This window comes from Lepidochelys olivacea, assembly GCF_965140295.1.
Source record: "Lepidochelys olivacea isolate rLepOli2 genome assembly, chromosome: 6".
In the NCBI taxonomy this organism is placed as follows: Eukaryota; Metazoa; Chordata; order Testudines; family Cheloniidae; genus Lepidochelys; species Lepidochelys olivacea.
This window is the reverse complement of record NC_140416.1, coordinates 21350875-21370568: the sequence shown is the minus strand read 5'-3', so window position 1 is coordinate 21370568 and position 19694 is coordinate 21350875. Positions and strand designations below refer to the sequence as shown.

Here is a 19694-nt window from a genome sequence, read left to right as displayed (position 1 = left end):
GACCTCATAAAGAACCTCAGCTCCGTCTGCCGGAACTACCAGAAACAAAAAGGAATCAGGAGGGTTTGGAAGCTGCTACGGCTTGCACACATTCTCCCTCTCTTGCATCTTTCTTTTCTGCTACCATTTCAGGAACGTTTTGTACGTGCATCAATCATTGCCAACAAAAATCACTACCAAGAGCTAGCATTGGCCAAGTCACTACTGCCACACAACATTACAGAGAACTGACTGGGAGGGGGAGTGGAAGGAGTTGTGTGTGCATTTGAACATCTGCTGGCAATGCAGAGAGCATGCCAGGAGAGGGTGGGGGACAGGGGCCTAAGCTTTTGGTGTTGAAAGATACCCTCATTGCAAATGGTTTGGCCTTCAAACACAGGACATTCATCACAGGGAGTTCTTTCAATGAAAGGTTTCCTTTCTTTCTTAAAGTCATGGCCGCGGCCAGCATCATGGGCATTGCCACTGTCCATTGTCTTAAAGGCCTTTGTTTCCCAATCCCCATCTTCTGTTCATATATGATGCTCCCAGTGCCAGAACAATATTGGCACCTAAGAACAGGATTTGCCCCTTCCTATCAGACAGTCAACAGTGAACTCACAAGTTTTAAGTTCCCTGAACTGTCCCCAAGGTGGCACTGGTGAAAATTTCATTCCTTGCCTCTTGCCTCTCACCTCCTATTTCCTGTGACATAATCTCATCAACACTGTGTTTCATTTAAAAGGAAAGCCACTCCTATTTAGCACAGTACCTCGACTTTCACATGGGACCTTCAGAGGCACTGACTGACATAAATAAAGTGCAGATTGTATGGCAATATTCCTAATTAAAACAGACGTTTCTGAGTTTTCTGCAGGCAGATATATTGCTGTATTAAGAGAGGAAGACACCTGGTGTTGGAGACTTGAAAGTCTGGCCCCATGTGGGAACTGCTGGATGCTCAGCCCTTTGGAAAATCTGGTCCCAATTGTGGGTGTTGAGCATTTGGAAATCTGGACCTGAGCTCTTTGACAGGTTTCAGAGTAGCAGCCGTGTTAGTCTGTATTCGCAAAAAGAAAAGGAGGACTTGTGGCACCTTAGAGACTAACCAATTTATTAGAGCATAAGCTTTCGTGAGCTACATCTGCATCTGAGGAAGTGAGCTGTAGCTCACGAAAGCTTATGCTCTAATAAATTGGTTAGTCTCTAAGGTGCCACAAGTCCTCCTTTTCTTTCTGAGCTCTTTGGAAACTCTGGCCCGTAGTATTTCTTGTGATAGTTTAATCCTGATTGGATTATGATCTTTAATGGTGGACTTCTCCCCCAAATCCACTCCCCCATGGCTGGGTCACAATTTGATCAATATCAATCTGATTGCATCAATTATATATGTAATGGCTGATAATCAGCAGGAAACTGAGAAACGTCAGATTTCATCAAAAACCGGAATGTTCCCTTCTGTACAGGCTCACAGCACAAACATGGTGAGCCATGCCTTCCACTACGGGAGAGCAGCACACATTGGCAAGCTTGTTCCTGCAGGTGCCCCTGTGTCGGGGGGCAAGGGGCAGAGCAAATGGCGGGGGGATTCCATAAGGAACAGAACTTCTCTGTCCAATGCCTACAGGGTCAGGGTCATCGTAAGGGAGCAGCAGCTCAGGATCTTCTCTGCCACTGCACCCCGGTATAGATAACAGTGCGGGGCTCAACATTAAGCGATCACAAAGTTGCCCACTTCAGCTGGAGCCTAAATACAGTCTAAGCAAGCTTAAACCACACAGCCCCTCAGGATGGTGCTCTCTGACTATGATGACTTGGGACACTTGATGGAGTATGGTGCTTGGGTCTACACACTGTTGCTTATTTGTTATTACACCTCTAGTGGCTAGTTGGTGAACCATCATTTCAGCCTCACAGAAAGCTGCTTGTCCTCAAAGCCACAGCGAAGAGTTTGCCTCTGGGGGGTCAAATTCTGGAATGACACTGGAGTTACATATGAGGGTAGAATATGGCACAACATAAGTCATTGCTACTCTGTGCGTAAGTGTGTGTGACACATAGACAGTGGCTCCATTAAGCCACACAAATCCTATTATTGCATAGGTGGATTTGCCCATGTACTTCCTCTGTTCCATTGCCTACAAAATGCTTTCTTTCACTGGCCTTTGCTCCAGTCTCCCTTCCCCTTGCTAGTACTGAAGCTGACAATGTGACAGCTGGTGGGCGTGGCTGGGCAGAAGATGAACAGCAATAGACACACTGTTTAGAGAGTGCAGAGCACCGACTGGTTTTCTGTGTAGTTCAATTAACTTTTAAGCAATCAGTGGAATCTGAATTTCAGTATTTTTATATGATGTTGCTGCCGGTTCCAGGCAACTAACTGCAGCTTGAGGGAGAGGACAGATTTGCTGTTTGATGCTTTTACAGAGAGGCTGGAGATCTGCCTAGGACATAAATGAGCCTCCAGGCGGAGAGTGGGAACAATATAACCCAGGAACTGAAGTAATAATTCAAAATGAACCCCCTCCAGAGAATCAGAAAAACTCCTTCCAGCTAAACTGTAATTTAATGGAAAGAGATCATGTGGATAAAAGGTAACAGACCAAATTCTTCTCTCAGCTACACTTTTGTAAATCCGATATTACTTCCGTTGTAACCTCAGAGCAACTTTACAGAAGCTAAAGAAGTTACTTGGGATTTACAGTGGTGTAACCAAGAGCAGTATTTGACTCAGTGAGGAGATCCTAAACAGGTTTGGACTTCAGGTTCAGATAAACATCTGAATGTTTCAGGCCTACCATCCTGGATTAGACATCTAAAGAAAAGAGGCTCTCTTGTGTCATTTCAGGAACTTCCTGTTTCTGTTCAGGCCAGAAGTACCAAGCGAAAAACCTCCCTTGGTGTATTCGGGCATTTCCACTTCTGCTCTCACCAGGAAGGGCAAATACACAGGAAGAAAGGAAAAATCTCTCTCTGTGTGTGTGTAAATTTAAATGAAATTTGTGGAACCTCAAGCAAGGTCAAATGTGAGTTTTGGGAGAAACAAGTTAATCCATCCCTAGTAAAAAGCCTCAACTATGGTTGGTCCCAGAAGGGCAATATTAATCCTCAGAGTCAGACTGGAGCTATGCTGATCTACACCAGCTGAGGATCTGGCCCATAATGTGGGATCTGTCTTATGCAGTGGACTTCCAGGAGAAAGAGGGGATTACCCCAAACACACATGGGGGAGTGGAGGAGAGAGTGATGAGGAGAAGAATGAAAGTAGTCTTCTCTCTCTGTTGCAGGAGACACAAGGAGGCAGCAACTCAAAAGCAGGGATTGCGGTGCACAGCCTCATCCACAGAAAGGCGACTTCAAAGTGAAGTCTGAGTCAAAGGCGAAAAAGCAAAAATGCCAGCAGGCATGGATTAGAGTGAGGGGAGAAACTCACAAGTGGAACAACGCATACTTGTGCTGTGCAGGGTGAAACTGTGATGGGCCTTGTGTGTAGGGGTATGGATGGGGAGGAACAGGAGTAGGTGTGCGTATGTACAGAAGGTACATGAGAGGTATAGGGAGTTGTCAGGGGGTGGGCAGATGTGCAAAAGGAGTGGGAGGAGAGGAGGACATTATGTGATTCAGCAGGGGTTAGGGGAGGGATAGAAGGCAGAAGGGAAGTTCTTACCACATTTGGAAAGTCTGCCAGTCATCAACTCCACACAGTTAGTGGTGTCTGGATCATAGAATGGAAAGAGGAGGGAGGGATGGAAAAACATAAAAAAAAAAAAAAGGTTTCCATACCTCTGTGCACAAAGCAGTCACTTAGCGCATTATCTCCTGAAGCAGGAAACGCACAAAGCTAGGAGTTTACACAACCCAGAACCCAGGCCAAACTGTGCCCCCATTTACGCCAGCGGAACCCCCATGGTATAACTGAGAGCACAATCTGCCTCATTGCCCCCCATTTCTATCCAGTCTCTTATCTCAGTTACAGATGTTTAAAACAAGCAAATAATGTTTTGCAACTATATCAATGAATTAAAAATCTTGAACCATATTGTTTCACCTGGCCAGCCACAAAAGTAGCCCTACAAAATCAAGATGGTGACTAAGCAGCTGATCTGTGCAACACCACCACGTTGGCAGGATGCTATTTTGTATGTGATCTAGGTGTCAGTCACACTCTTCCGGCATCCATCCCCATCACAAAATCACCTCATATACTCCAAGGGATATCCTCTCAGTCATAAACATAATTCTGCATCCCTTACTCAGAAGGGGTAGTCCCTTAGTCAGATGGATTTTAACGGGATTGCTCACAGACTAAAGTTCTGCTTAACATAAAAGGATGGTGGAATATGCCCGAAAATTGTTTTATGTGCGTTTTCTATCAAAATTGCCTGTAGCTCCCATCACCATGGCAGCTAAGTGCTTCTAAACCAAATCCAGGAAACTAGGGCGCAGAAGGTAGAGTAAATGTAAGTGTTAATGCAGAAAGACCAGCCAGGTTGAACATGACCGTGTGGAACTCCTCCCCAGTCTGTCAGTATTCTGGATTCCCCAGCGTTCGGGAAGCATGCGCAGAACCCAGGGGGATGGCTTCAGAACGCTGGGCAATCCTGAGCACCCACTGGCTGCTGAGCAGCTAGATGATTTCTAATGCACTTCAGTTTAAGTTCTCTTCTTGCTCTGACTCTCTACCAGCACTTAGACACCAGAGTGATAGGCTTCCTGATGCTAGCCAAGAAGGGGGCAGGCCTGGGTAATCTGTCAGCTCCCCTTTCCCCAGAATGCTGAGGAAAGTAATTAAAAAACAAGGTAGAGGACACCATGTGCCTGAATAAGATGCTCCCCAGATGTTAACCAAGGTGGGAAGATCACAATAGGTGTTTTCTAGAGACCATGGAAAAGGGAGAGCATTTTGGGTCCATTGGCACTGGTCGGAGCAGCAGAGAAGAACCTCCAGCAATCCCCAACACAAAGGTTAGAGTCTGGCTGGCAGAGGCATCAGAGAAATAATACCCACCAGGCATGGGAGGCTCCTGAAAAAGGGTTAGGACTGGGGAAGAGGGAAAAAAGGAAGGGGATCAGGGAGCAGAGGAAAAATAGGGTGTGTGAGAGGGGCTAGGAGGAGGATTGTGATGGAGGCTTAGGGCATAGGGGTGGTGTGGGGCTCAAGGGAAGGGAGTGGGGGACAAAAAGAAGGGGATCAGGCACATGAGGGGGGCCAGGAGGTTTAATTGTCCTTTAGGGGCCTTGGCCATCCTGCCCCTGACAGGGCAAGGGTAGGAGTTAGATGTATTCCTATGTATGTGCAGCACAAACCATGTTCCTCACTGAAATTACATAACAACATTTCGAATTTACTAGGACATCAAAGGTGAGTCTGCAAATGGTTTGGATTAGCTAGAACTCCCTCAGCTGCCGCAAACTGTGCCCAAGGCCTCCAATAGCAGATACCGCCAACTGCAATATCCAGCCCCACCTGCATTGCCTGCTCCTGTTCTGAGGGACAGGAGAGGACTGGGGTGAGGGGTGTTTGCCAGATACGTGCCTGTTTTACTATGTGGTCTGGATTTACAAAGGTTTTCTTTTTAATGATATTTTATACCCTTTGGTTATAAAATAATATTACAAACCAGTGATGGGACTGAGCCCTAGAACCTGGAGCCAGATTGCCAACTTCCAGGCCCATCTCTATTACAAACTTCACAAAATTGCACCATATAATCAAACCAACTATGGCACTCACCTGACCTGCCACGGAGCAGGGACAGGTCCCAGCTGTGTTCTCTGGTTGAAGTAATGTCACAAACACAATTGCATGCTGGGACATTACGAAGGACCAGTGATCCAAATGGGGCTGGAGGAGGATAACCTTTAGGATTTCTATGCCATAGTGTTATCTATTCAAAGTGCCATACAAACATTAATCCTTACAACAGCCCTGGGAGGTAGCTTAGTTTTATTATCCCCATTCTATCAATGAGGAAACTGAGGCACACAAGGCATAATTTATTCCGTGGAATAAATCCACTGACTTCAATGGATTTACATTAGGGATGAATTTGGCTTTGAGTTCTTAAGGGATGTTGCAGGACCTAAGAAAAAATGGCTTTACATTAGCTGGGCTGGATCCATCTTCAGTTTAACTGCCCTGAAGCCATGGAAAAGTTCCCATTGATTTCAGTTGGTATTAGATCAAGCCTCTGATGTGTAATGGTATAGTCCCCTTCTGCTTAGCTGTTGGGGGCATTCACCACCTATTGCTAAAGGTCAGGGAATTTAGTCAATGATTAGCAGATCCAGTTCTTTAAAGGACTGAAAACTAATTCTTAAATGGGAATTTCCATGCTTTTAAGTGCTGATCCAACTGCCACTGACTTCAGGACTTCCATGGACTTCCAAGGGAATTGGACTGGATACTCAGCTACCAACACTCCACACACAAAGGGGAATATTTGGGTAATGCTTTTGAGGGTTAGATACTGGGGAGTTTCTCCAGTGAAATGGATATTTCCATGCATTTGTGGATTTAGCTCAAAAACTTAATATTACATTCAATGGATATCTTGTGCAAATACTGTTTATTTTTTAAAAGTCACTTGTGGTCAGCTATCATAGATGTTTTTGCAATCTGATTTAGATCCATCTAATCGTTTAATTGCTACAAATACATTAACTGAGTGATTCGAATGCAAGAAGACAAATCCACAAAACAAAAAATTATTGTAAAGGTGGCCTTGTGGATGCAATTCAATTTAATATCTTAGGCATTATATAATAGTTTTGTTTCAAAAATATGAATTGCAGGTTATAGACGTGTATGTGATGGGTAGGGAAAATGCAAAAATTCTTTCGGAATTATAGGAGCATGGAAAAATATCTGGAGGGCAAAAACAAATAACTCATTTTGTTTCTTAAAAATGTTCAACCAAAACGACTGTAACTGCATTTCTATATGTTGTATAGTACCTGTAACTGCATAAGAATCTATATTTAGTTCTGATGCCTGCCTCATGCATTATCAGGTTTTTTTTTTTTTTTTTTAAAGAACACCACACAGATGCATTCTGGAAACTGTAGTTCAGAGGACATCAGTTAAATACTGAGTGGCTAAAGATCCCCTCCCCGTCTTCCTTATAACAACCATTTGAATAGTTTCAGTCCTTTCCATCATATTGTAATGTTTTGTTCTAATACTAATTCTAGATGATAAAAGTTTCACAACCTAAAAATAGCATTTTTATCCATAGAATATTTAATGAAAACCAACCCGGCAAACTGTCTGTAGCTGGTTTTCTCTCCATGGATAATAATCCAGAACCGGATGCCTGCACAATTCAGATGTCTTGTGAGGCAAATGAGGCCGAATTCCAAGTGCCTTCAGCCATCTGAGAAGCGTGGGTGTGTCATGTAACTGCACTTCTTAAAATGTACAACAGATGTTAATAAATAATATCTTTGCTGGTGATATTGGGTACTCCTTATACCACAGAGACTCCTGCAGTCAATCAGATTTCTGATGTAACAAAGACCCTGTTATAAATCAAATCCAGTGTGTTTCATGAGGATATGGATACACTGGTTTGCATCAAAATTCAGAGCAGCCCTGAACCTTATTTTTTGATGATTATTATTTTGATGAAGTTCTCTCAACTTTTCTTTCTCTCTTTTCTTTTTTCTTTACATTCTCATATGTTTCTGCGCTTCCTATATTTGCCTGCAAAAAAATTCGGTTTCCTGGTATTTCTGATTTCTGCTAATAAAGAAAATATCAGGCAAGAGACTGTGGCTGTGAGATTTCCAGATCAAGGATCTGATCCTACCAAATGCTGAGCATCTCCTGCAAGGTGCTGAGTGCTCTTGATTGCCATTAGCTTGCTCAGCTCCAAGGTAGTTCAAGTACGTTCCCCAGCTTTTGGGTACTTGTCTGAAGTATATTGTTCTCTCATCAAGGATGTGGATGCTTGAATTTCATTCTTATGGTTTAGATCTTCACCAGAACCCCCTTGGTGGAATTACTTCCTTGTAAATTCCTGCTGCTCAATTGTTATGTACTCAATCTTTCTAGACTGAGGATGAAAATCTGCAATTCCTTTTTCACATTTGGACGTTGCAAGTTTCATATCCATCTTCCTAGGTAATCTTTCAGTTTGTTACAGCTCCTGGGCAAAATGTGAGTGCACAGCAAGAAAAGCCTATAAACTAATAAAGCTATTTCAGTCAGCTAAGGATCATTTATTCTGCACAGTACATATATCAGTACAACAGGAGACAGCATATGTATATGCTGGATGTAAGTACAGAGATATGGCAGAAAGCATCCATACAGGCCTTGTTTTGAGGAGGTGGGGTGTGTGTGGGGGGAGGAGGGGGAAGGCATCTATTTGGTTGTTAACTCTGATGTTGGGAGCTGGAATTTTCAGCTGTGAGATTGAAACGTTCTGAAATCATCAGTTACCAAAGAGTTAAAACCTGATATAAAGTAGCAAAAAGTAAACAAGGAAGCAGCAAGTCTACTGCAGAGATGCAATGTTGTTTGCCCAGAAAACAGGACAAAAGGGTATGTGGAGAACTCCCTTCTCCAGGAACAAGCCTAAGGAAGGAAAGGAAATGCTAATGCAGGAAAAACTGATGCACAGTGAAATGATCACTGTTAGTTCTTGCAGACCCCTATTTACCAGCTGTATTTATTATTCCTGTGTCAAAATGCATCAGAGGAAAGTGCAGTATACTTTAGCAGAGATTGTACTGGATGGAGACAAAGGCAAAGAGCTGAGATTTTTCCCCCCATGGGGATCCTTTTGTTCCAGCAGAGGATGGTCTTGTCTAGGTCAAGTTTGAGTACCGCAGGTAGAGCAGTGTGTGGAGTGGGATCATGGAGATTGTATTCTTCTCTCTCGAACCAGGACAGTGTGGTCCTTCCAGGGCAGGGCGGAGCGTAATGGATTTATTGATGTTGCTGTTGTCCCAGCAGTTAGAATGTACAGGCATTAATTCCCTGCACTGCCTGGGGGAGTGTGTTGGACTGACATTGGCCAACTGGACTCTGTTTCTGATGTTGAATGGATTTTTACTATTTTAATTTAATTTCTACTATGGACTTCATTCATTTATGTATTTATTTTCTTGCTTCAGAGTTGTTGAGAGGGAATAAACAAAGTGAGTCCCAAGAAGGAGAATGAGGGTATGAAGGGAGGATATTACCTGGGGAGTGAGACCAGAGGGTGCAGAGGTGTGACACAGAAACACACCCACTTATACCAGAGAGAGAGAGAGACACACACACACACAGTGCAACATCTACAAATGCTAATGTGAGCTCAGGGAAATGAGAGACAGAGAAAGGTGAGTCCTGTTCTGAAACCCAGGCCAGCTGGTTTAGTGGGCAGGCATGTCACTTAGTGGATCAAAGAGGGGCAGGAGAGAGAATGAACATCAGCATCATGAGCTTACAAGTCCTCACTGACACTGATGGAATTGGAGACACTTTCAGTGATGGGTAATCCCGCTCTAAAATAAAGCTGTAACTGATCCTCCCACACCTCTCTCACTTTATACATTTTTGTTCCAATGGCCCCACCTATAACGGCATCTGACCTGGAAGTCAGGAGACATGACTTCATAGTTGGTAGGTTTGTGGCAGCAAGCAGGAGACAGATCCTGCCAGACTTACTTGTGCTGAGCTGCATAGGTGCCAGCATCTACTGGTGTTGGTGGGTGCTCAACCCTCCTCTGCTCTGCCACGACTCCACCCCTATCCCACCCCCTGTCGACCCCATTCCAACCCCTTCTCCAAAGTCCCTGCCCCAACTCCACCCCCTCCCTGCCCCTATTCTGACTCCTTCCCCAAATCCCCGGCCTGGCCCCGCCTCTTCCCTGCCTCCTCCCCTGAGCGCGCCACGTTCCCACTCCTCCCCCTTCGCTCCCAGAGCTTGCAAGCTACAGCTATTTGGCAGCGGCAAGCGCTGGGTGGAGGAGTGGGGATGTGGCACGCTCAGGGGAGGAAGTGGAGGAGGAGGTAAGATGAGGTGGGGCGGGGAGCTTGGCTCCTGGTGGGTGCAGAGCACCCACTAATTTTTCCCCATGGGTGCTCCAGCCCCAGAGCACCCACGGAGTCAGTGCCTATGCAGAGCTGCACCGTACTCTGGGAGTCCCATTGCTTTCAGTGGGACTACCAGTGAAGTAAGGTACTATCTAACATGCAGTACAACTGCTGGGACGATCAGGGCTGGTAGGGAGACAGGCAAAGCTAAGTGAGCCACTGCACCATGCTGCAGAGGCCAAGTGCAATGGATCTCATTAACCTGATAACAGGAGCAGCACTGGGGACAAATTCATGTTGCAGGAGAGGCTGACAAGGCCCAGCATGGGGTGTTAACAACGATCAGGAAGACCCCCTTGTGCCTAGCACCTCGGCAGCATGAGACCAGCAGCCCTGTCTTGCTGACCTCAATCTTTAGACTTGAAGCTTCTTCGAAGCCATGGGAGAGGAAGGGAACAGTTTTGTTTCCTAGGGGTGGGGGATGGGCAAGCTCTGTCTCAATCTCTCCTCCTTCTCAGTCATGTCCTCCCCTTGACTCTCCCTAAGACGCCACCCTGTGGCAAACCATCCTTTTGAATGAGCAAGGCTGGGCATAGCTCCCTGCAGATCTGCTTGGTGCCATTCCTGTGGCTGAGCACTGTGTCTCCACAGCATCCCCAAGCCCCATGGACAGGCATTCGGAACACAATTGCCCATATCCTTTGCAGGCTTTGGGAAGAGAGGAAAGAAACAGAATTATCTTTGCTTTCCACTCAGAGAGAATTGACTAATCCCATGGTAGGTTCTGGGAAGTGACTTCATGACTGGCAAGGCTGCCACCCAACAAGACAAATTCTTCTGCCCCACCAGAGGTCATTTGGACTAGCTGATGGACACTGAGCCTGTCACTGCTTTCTCTGTCTCCCCTCCCATTATCACATTTCACCCGCTCCAGTACAGCTGGGGAGATGTGCTCCTTGGCTTGCCAGCTTTCAAATGCTGGCAGCCACCTTAATGGAAACAATCCTCTTTTCTCCTTCCCCCTGGCATGTTCCCTCTCTCCTGGCCCTAGACGCCAATCTAAATTTTCCAAGGGGCATCCTTTTTCTCCTTATTGAGAAACATACACATCTTGTTGAGCAGAATATTTGACTGCGGGACTGTTTGACTTGGAGTCTCTCCTCTGTCCTGTTGCCTGGAATCTTCCCCTGCCCTGCTGCAGGGTATTGTCATTCTTACTTACAAGAGCCCACCCATTCTGTTCCTGTTGTACGTTAGATTTCTATGCATAATCCCCCCTTCTCAGTGACATGGAGGTAATGTTAAGGAATGGGCTGGGTTTCCATTGCTCTGCAGAGATACTCTGGTGAAGCTTTGGACAGAGGAAAGAAATTCTGCTTTTATAATTTGATTTCCCATGAGAAAAAGAGAGAGAGAGAGAGAGAGAGAGAGAGAACAAAGCCGCATGTCGGATCCATTTCCCACAGCATGGTTTGTTCTGAATGCTTTCCCTCACCTCTCAGGCAGACGAATGCATTTTGTTCCATGTCACTGAGAAGACTCTCCAATGGGGACATCCTGGCTGCTTTAAACACTTGGGAAAAATAGGGTCTAAATCTCTTGAGCTAGTTTCAGTAGATGAAGCACAGAGGGCCAGGGCATGGTGCTGGTTAGAGAGGTCATGAATTTCTTTAATAGGGTTTGGTCAGCTGAGGATAAGGGATTTCTTCCCCTTAGTGGCAAGGAGAGGGGGACCTTTAGTCAAACAGCAGGAGGAATGGCAGAACTAGTCTGAATTGGCCAGATCTCTACCACAGGATTCTTCTCTGATCACCCAACTCTCTCAACCCCACCAGAGAGGGCAGGACACCAGGTGTCAGGTGAGGGAAAGGTCTCATTTCTTTCTGGTGTCTGGTTTAATGCCATAAGACTGGACAGCAAATAAAAAAGCACTTGGTTCCTTGAGATTAAGTTAACCTAAAACAAATCTAGCTCTCGACTGCCAGCCATTCCCATCTCCTTTAGTGGCTCTTGGAGGGCGAAGAAGTCTCCAGTACTACAGGGAAAAGGGCTAGGCAATACTGGCAGGAGGAGGAGAGGTGGGAAAGATCTCTCCTAAACGGAGTGACAACTTCTTTCTTGTGGAAAAACTCTCTCTATAGCTCTCCCAGCTGGAACTGTCTCCAGATTTAATTCACTCACCTGCCACACTGTTACAGCAAGGGCATCGAACTCCTTCTTGAAGAGGGCTAAATTCCATTTTTAATTATAATCCATGGGCCAGGGTATAAATTTAGGACTCCATATCCACCTAAATCCACAGCAAATCCCCAATTCACAGCAATGGCAGGTTTACACAAAGGTCAAGCAGACGATTTGGCCCTTATACATATCCTTTAGTTACTAACATTTTTTATTTGCTCAGTACTTAATGGAGTCAGCATCATTCAAATGGGAAAATTCTCCCCATTCTTTCTGCCTTTTCTTGTCTTCCTTTCCCATCCTTCTTTCTCTTGTGTCTCCTCTGTTTCTCCCGCTGCATTTCCTTTCCTGCAGTAACTCCCAATTCCCACCTTTCCAGGGGTTTCAACTCTCACATTCTTCCCTGTTCCGTTCTCTTAAAATGATCAGCAATGAGTGGTAATGCTGACATTTTAATGTGTCATTGTTAGGCTCTAGGGCGAACACTCCAAGGTGCTTAATGGAGTGAGGAAGTTCGCACCTCTCAGTGACCATTTCAGGCTGACTGCAGACTCAGGAAGATGACTGCATTAATTACACTGGGGTCCCACTTGGAAGGGTTTTTGTTTGTTTGTTTGTTTGTTTGTTTGGGGTTTTACAATCATTGGGGCTAGAAACTTGCCTTTTAAAAAAATGAAAGCTGGGATCCTGCAGAACCTGAATACACTATGAAGGCTACACCAATCGATCAACAGGGCCAGGTGTCTAACACCACTACCCATAGCTGGGAGCCACCTTCTGACACTCAGAAAGCCTTTGCTCTTAACTTCTTGCTAAAGGCAGCTCCAAGCTTTATTCCAGGAGTGGATATAGGGGGTTCTACAGCATTCTAGAGGGGTCTTTAATCTGCTATTTGGGAGCTACAGAAAATCTGGAACTTCTGCTTTCTTTGAGCGGGTACAGATGGCTCTTGGGGTGGGAGATGGGAAGTCACTTGGGACATTGGAGATGGAGTGTGGGAGGCAGGAGTAGGGTGGATGGGGGCGGAGAGTTATTGTTCTGTCTGAATGAAGCTAGTTTCTAGTTGCAATCAGAGGGACGTGTTCCCCCATCTTTTCTCCCCTCCCCCCCACTGAGAGGCACTTCACCTTCATGTCCTTGCTGAAGCAAAGCACTGAACAGTGAAAACAACATACCTGATAACTGCTGCACTGAAGGCTGGTCATGTGTGCTTAGCAACTGTGCCTGAATGGTTTCTACTACCCTCTTGAAGCGACGGCTTGGACCTGCGGGGGAGAAAAGACGCAATCAGCGGTGAGAGAGCAGGAGCTGAATACCCCCATAAGGCACAGGGCATAACACAGGGGAAGGAAAAACAAGCATCTTCCCTTCAATCTCCACCCCTCCCCCGTTATCAGACGGGTAGTGTGTCTGTGGGCTGGTGGTGGGGTGTGACTGAAGAGCTACTGAACGACCACTTTAGAGCCAGGCTGTGAAGGACTCCCTGGAAGAGTCGCTTAGACGCTCCTTTCCCATCCTAGTATCTGAAATGCCCTGGGGGCTGGTTTTCTAAATGTGAGGTTCGTTTTCTCTTTTTAATCTCTCTCTTCCCTCAGACGGTTCCCCTGCCCTCCAGAATTAGCATTCTCAGTGGGAATTACAGCAATGCCCTCCTCCAAAGGTTCCTATTGCCAGATCCATTCAAAATCTATTCTAATGGGGTTTGGTTGGACACTGGCAATAATTATATCCATCCTATCAAAGCCAAGCCTGTCTGTAACCTAGTGCTGCTTAACAGCCTCAGTCTAAACAGCCCACATCTCCACTAGGTCTAGCCCCCCTGCCCCTCCTCCCAAGGATTTAAAATCAGAAATGACTCCTCCCTCAGACTTGACAGCCCATCTGTGGGGAGCAAGTGTGTGTCAAAAGGTGATACGAGCTATCCCTAGAGAGGAGGGGAGGCTCTGGTATTGGTGCACAGCCTGGATTTGTGCAGCCACTATCGAGATGGCTCGCTTGATACTGGACCTGTTTCGGGAGGGAATATACTCATAGCCTTTGGGGAAGGGGTAAAGGTCTGATGGTGGAGGGAGGGGGAGAGGACCCAGAAGAGAATCCAGGTTAGTCAAGGGCCTAGTTCTGCAGTTCTGAGTCAGACTGGCCTGCCTCTCTCACAGTGTGCCTGGTGGCCAGCTAAGACAATAGAGTGGCTACCCTGTTACTTATGTTCTGGGTAAGGGCAAAAGCCCTGTGGGTGGCCGCCCAGTGCCTTGCTCAGAGACACACCTTATACTGAAACAATAAGCCAGGACAGATGGAGCATTTCAAGTCCAACGCATTGAGCAGCAGTGACTTTAGCTCACGTCTTTGGCTGACCATGATGGCATCCTCTTCAACGGTAGTTGCTCCCATTGACCTTCCCTTTCTCTCCCAGCATGCCCATCACTGCCAAACCGCAGGAGGCCTAAACTGTCATTCCTCTTCCCTTCCCAAGTTCTTCCTCTCTTCCTGATTTCTAGGCTTTTATCTTCTCTGCTCCCATGTCTGCCCTCATGCTCTGACCTCCCCACTGGCAGGGTGAATGCTCCCCTGCCCACAGGCTGCAGCTACTGCGTGGTTACCTGATAAGAGCGTGAAAGTGACTGAGTAGATCCCATTCTCCTTCTGTGCCTCGCCCCCTTCTGTGTATGTTATGTCCACCTGGAACTTCACTGGCTTCTGGAAGACAGCGGGACCCCCTGTGGACTTGTACTCTGCTCGGAAACTTGTCTGTGAGATGACGCTGTGACTGAGGCTGGGAATCTGAAACAGGGTGGCAGTAGGGGATGATATCGTCAGAGGACAAAAGCTCTATTTAAGAAGATCACTCTTTCTCTCTCTCTCGCTTGGACTTCCCAGCCATCGGAGAGAGAAAGCTTTGCTGCCTATGGGCTCCACCTTGCAATGAGCTGTGCACTCTTGTAAAATCAGTGGGAGTTGAGGCACTCAGCACCTCACATGAATGCACAGTACTTTGCGGATCAAGCCAGGTTTAAAGAGTGCATACTGGTGAAGTTACTTGACATATTTAGGAACTCCCCCTGCTGTACAACTGAGCATAGTGGGTCCTCCCAAGCATCAGTTCCAGTAGATCCTCACAGCTCAGTGAGAAATGATATCAAGTGGGGGTAGAAAATTCAAAGCTGGATACCAAAGAGAGACCAGGAAAAGGGATACTCGATAGCTGACCTGGACAGATAAACAGGACCAGAACCTGGGATCTCTACAGGGACTGTTTACCTGTGAAGAACCTAACTACCCCCCACCTCCTATTAGTAGGAAACAGACCTCTGAGTGACCTCTAGGGTACTCCTAAGATCTTCACACTTGAGGCCAGAGTTTCTAAACTGTTCAGGGCAAGGTTTTCAGGTGCCCAGCATTGACAGTCAGGGTCAGAATTCCAAATAGGCTCAGCATTCAACATGCTAAAAATCTTAGCAAGCTGGCCAGTTATCTGGGTGTCTAAATAGGAATGGTGGTCTTCTGAAAATCTGTCCCTAGGGATTCATTCAGCAGCTTGCTGCATTATCTTTAATTAGGAAGCTAGCTGTGAGAGAGAGCAGCTGGGGTATTCACAGTGACTTCTTGGCACTAAAAGCCAATATACCAGTCCCATACATGGAGCTGAATTCATGGACTTCATGTAAGGGAGAGGCATAGTTTAAATAAATGTGTGGTCATTTACAGTGGACAGCAGACTATTTTGTTATAGCCCATTCTTACAGGTCTGTGCTGTGTGCAAAGAAGTTCAGGGGTCTTGACTGCTCTATGGAATGGAATTCATTACAGCAGGTATATTATAGAGATCGAAAATTAGTGCCTTTCTGCAGAAAAACAATGTCATACAGCAAAACATAGAAAATAAACTAAGCCCTATCCGCATCTCAAATTTTAAAAAATGTACCTAACTCCTTAGAACAAAAACATCTCTCAAATCAGCTTCACTCTCATTTACATTTTCTTCATTTGTACTTATGGGTGGGAGAGAATAGGGCTTCTGTGCCTGGGAAGAAGAGATGCCCCCTCCCCCACTAATCCCAAGATCCCAGGTGTGGAGACTTTAAGCTGCAGACAGACAGCATCCCCAACCATGGATGTTTCAGCTGTAGGAGAAAGTGAGCTTTCTATGTGTGCAAAGTACAGGGGAGATTTAAAATTAAGACTAGAAAGTCTGATGTGAGACCGATTTCCCCATCTGGTGCAAGGGATGGAGGGAGCACCCTGAGGATCCCCAGAAGGAGAAGGGAAAAATAATGTGCCATAAATCTAATGGAACAGTCGATTAAGGGAATTGACTTTCTAGGCACTGCAGCAGCACGTCAGGCTCTGACTGCATTTAAACCCCAAGCATCGGCAGGTCTATGGAAGACTCTTTCATTTTAGAGCTTTGCAAGTCCCCTGGGGAAATATGGTACTGGGGAGGAATTCCAGGATGTGGGGGCCCTGCCCAAGAATATGTGGACTTAGGATGTCCTTGGAATTGAATAGTGAGATGAGTCTATAGCACGGGCCAGATTTACTTACCGAAAGGAAAGCGTGCACAATGTCAGCCTTGATGGAGCTTAGTGGTTTATCTTTAATGACCACAAAGATCTGTTCTTCTTTCTCCAGGTTGATAAAGTTACCGAACCAGGATTTTTTGGCAAGCCTGACATGAAGAAAAAAGAAAGAAGGAGTAAGTTTAGAACAGAAAAGCATCTCCTAGACACCTGGCATTTGGACAAACATGCCTACGACACAAGGATGATAGGCTTTCATCACACTGTGATGCTGCTACAACAGGTGATGTGATGTAACTCAATCAAACACTAGACTGTGGACGATGTGGTTTTATTACAGCAGCACGTGTGATCAGCAATGGAAGGCCAGGAGCCGCTGTCGCAGTTCTAACCAAATACACTAATCAATACGACATTTTATACAGTGCATATAAAATCTGCATACAGATCTCAGAGATTCCCTGCAAGGCTCTTCCTGTGTCTTCTGGCATCATGGTGGGTGCTGGTGACACTGATACTCTGGATTTTTCTGGAAGTCATTCCAGGTCAGTTCCAGCCCACTTGAGGTTTTCTAAAAGTTGTGAAGCTCCTAACCTGAAAATCTCCTCCTGGGGTGACACTATTTATTACACCCACATTGTTCTGGGTGTCTCAGTCTCCCTCCAAGTTGCCATGTCAGTGGGTGAAATTCACCCCGTGCAGAGGGCTAGCACAAGGCCTATATATTACTTAACTCCCACTTAGGGAATCTAAGGAATGCATGGCCCTTGTGCTGGCCTTCTGCCCGGGGTGAATTTCACCAAGTATCAAGGAGGAGATATCAAAGTACACAAACCACCATTCTTGGTTTTAACAGACGGTGGCCAATACCTGCTATTTTCTCAAGCACTGAATGCTGATTCCACCATAAATGAAATTACTTTGTTGTTTTCACACTGACAGCAGCATCAAATGTGTATTTCCACTTCCACTTCACTAGCACCGCTTCATCAACATTCACTAATAAAGTAAAAGGACTACAGAAGAAAAGCAGGGTCATTTACATCAATGCGGGCTTAGCCAGGGCTTGAGAGTAGTAGGTTGCCCCTGTAGAAAGTGTGGTGGAGGGGGAAGATCGCTTCAGTCATGTGACACAGCTATAGAATTCTTGAATCAAATTAATCTCAGAGGAAACTCCATTGAAACCAGTCAAATTACACCAGGGATGGATTGTCTACAGAGGTTAGAGATTAAAAGGCCCGCTAGGCCACCCAGTCCATCTTCCTGCGAATGCAGGATTATTGCCTGCGGAATATTTTATAGTGACCATGTCAAGTCTGGTTTACAGTGCACCAAGCAATGGACTTCCACAACTTCTCTTGGGAGAATACTCCACAACATAACAGGAGAAGAGTTTCTCTAACCTTAAGTCTTTCTGGTAAAGAGCCATCTGGAAAAGGGATTAATACAGCTCAGCAATAGGCACCTGGCTAAAGATCTGCTTCAATGCGTAAACAGAACTGGTTAGATCTAGGCTGCCTGGAGCCAGACTCGGGTTAAGGAGAGAGAGGAACACCCTGGAAAACTCATTTGGAGTCTCGACATCTGGGATGGAGAACAAAGTCTTGAAATCAGCTGGACTCAGCCCTGACTACTGGATTGCTCCATGCATCACAGCACTGTCTTTTTATTGACCATTTAATCCACACAGAGGAAAGATCAGAACTGGAAGACAGCTCAGTGTTAATCAGCTTCTGTTTCCATCTGCCCCAGGTGACCAAGAGCAGAGTGCAAAAGGATTCACTTGCAGTTTGGTAAATCACCCTCCTCAGGAAAAGTGGGTTGGAAAACCATAACTCCCTAAAATATTCATAGACAGCTGTAACTAAGTCAGTGAGCCAAAGATTACCGCAGAGAGCAGTAAAGAGAAAGAACCTCTCATTTAAATGGGTCGTTAAGAAGCTAGGGTTAGAGTATGAAAGGAAATTACATACTAATGAGCTCATGTGCCTCACAATGACAGAACAACTTTGTAGGCCCCCCTGGAAAGCTGGGGCAACCACTCCCTGCATGTTAAGGGCCTTTTGCTCATTAGCTGTTTGCACCTGGGTTATCTATTTAAACTGTCTGGTTGTTCTAGGCTTGTATCCATCACTTCTGGGGTGGGCCAAAGTGTAAATATTTAAATGTGGCTCTTCTGTGTACATTAATCATTAAAAAAAAAATCACCTTGCGGGTCCCTATATTTACTGGTCTCTCAGTGACTACAGATAAAAGGGCTCCCTTTATAGATACAATAATGAGGCTTTTTGCCATTAACCCTGCAAACTCAGCCTGAGATCTCAGGGTCCAGCTGAGTTCTTTCCTTCTCATGAATTCTCAACAGGAATAAAGACTTTGCACTAGGCCAGTTTAAGACCTCAATGACAACTCCGACACCTTACTGCCTGTAACTGATTGGAATTCAGTAAACAATTTTGTTGGTGATGCACAAGATGGAATAGACTCCAGCTGATTCCCCTGTCACTATGTTGGCTCTGCAGAGCTCACAGGATCAGAAACCAGTACAAACTGACTTCTCTCCGCCAACTCAGCAGATCTGTCTCTGCAAATAACCACGGAACAGACCTGCCAAGTAAAAAGCTGCCCTTTGTACTTCATTATTTTTCAGGGTAGAACCGCACTTTAAGGTCTGAAATCCAACTGAAGTTCTTAAGAGTCAAGGGCTCTCAGCACCTTGAAGGAGATGCTTAGAATCTCCCAGAATCAGGCCCAAAAGCTGTCATTCCCCTTCCAGATTCAGATTCAGTCCAGATTCCCCTTCCTCCCTGCAGTACAAAAGTGACTGGCACTGACAGTCCTCTCACCTCTCTGCCTGTCTCTTTCTCAAAATGGGGCTGGAGGCAGAGGGACTCCTCTGGGGAAGCACATGAGATCTTCAGTTGCAGAGTAAAACTAACCAAACGGATGCTCATGTGTGAAAACTGAGCCATGTACTTTTGTTGCTT

At 45.7% G+C, this 19694-nt stretch overlaps 1 protein-coding gene across 10 annotated transcripts in view; it reads right to left on the bottom strand.

Annotated features, from left to right (window-relative positions):
• Nucleotides 1-19694, bottom strand: part of BRSK2 (BR serine/threonine kinase 2) — a 499877-nt gene that overhangs the window by 62142 nt on the left and 418041 nt on the right. For 5 of the 10 annotated variants that reach the window (XM_084630021.1, XM_084630016.1, XM_084630020.1 and 2 more), the window contains 4 exons: nucleotides 16733-16856; nucleotides 14791-14971; nucleotides 13366-13455; nucleotides 3647-3694 (listed from right to left, as the gene is read on the bottom strand). In XM_084630021.1, coding sequence (XP_084486147.1) covers nucleotides 3647-3694; nucleotides 13366-13455; nucleotides 14791-14971; nucleotides 16733-16856 — 443 coding nt within the window. The remainder of the gene's footprint in view (nucleotides 1-3646; nucleotides 3695-13365; nucleotides 13456-14790; nucleotides 14972-16732; nucleotides 16857-19694) is intronic. The other 5 variants (XM_084630023.1, XM_084630022.1, XM_084630018.1 and 2 more) reach the window with 1 other exon arrangement.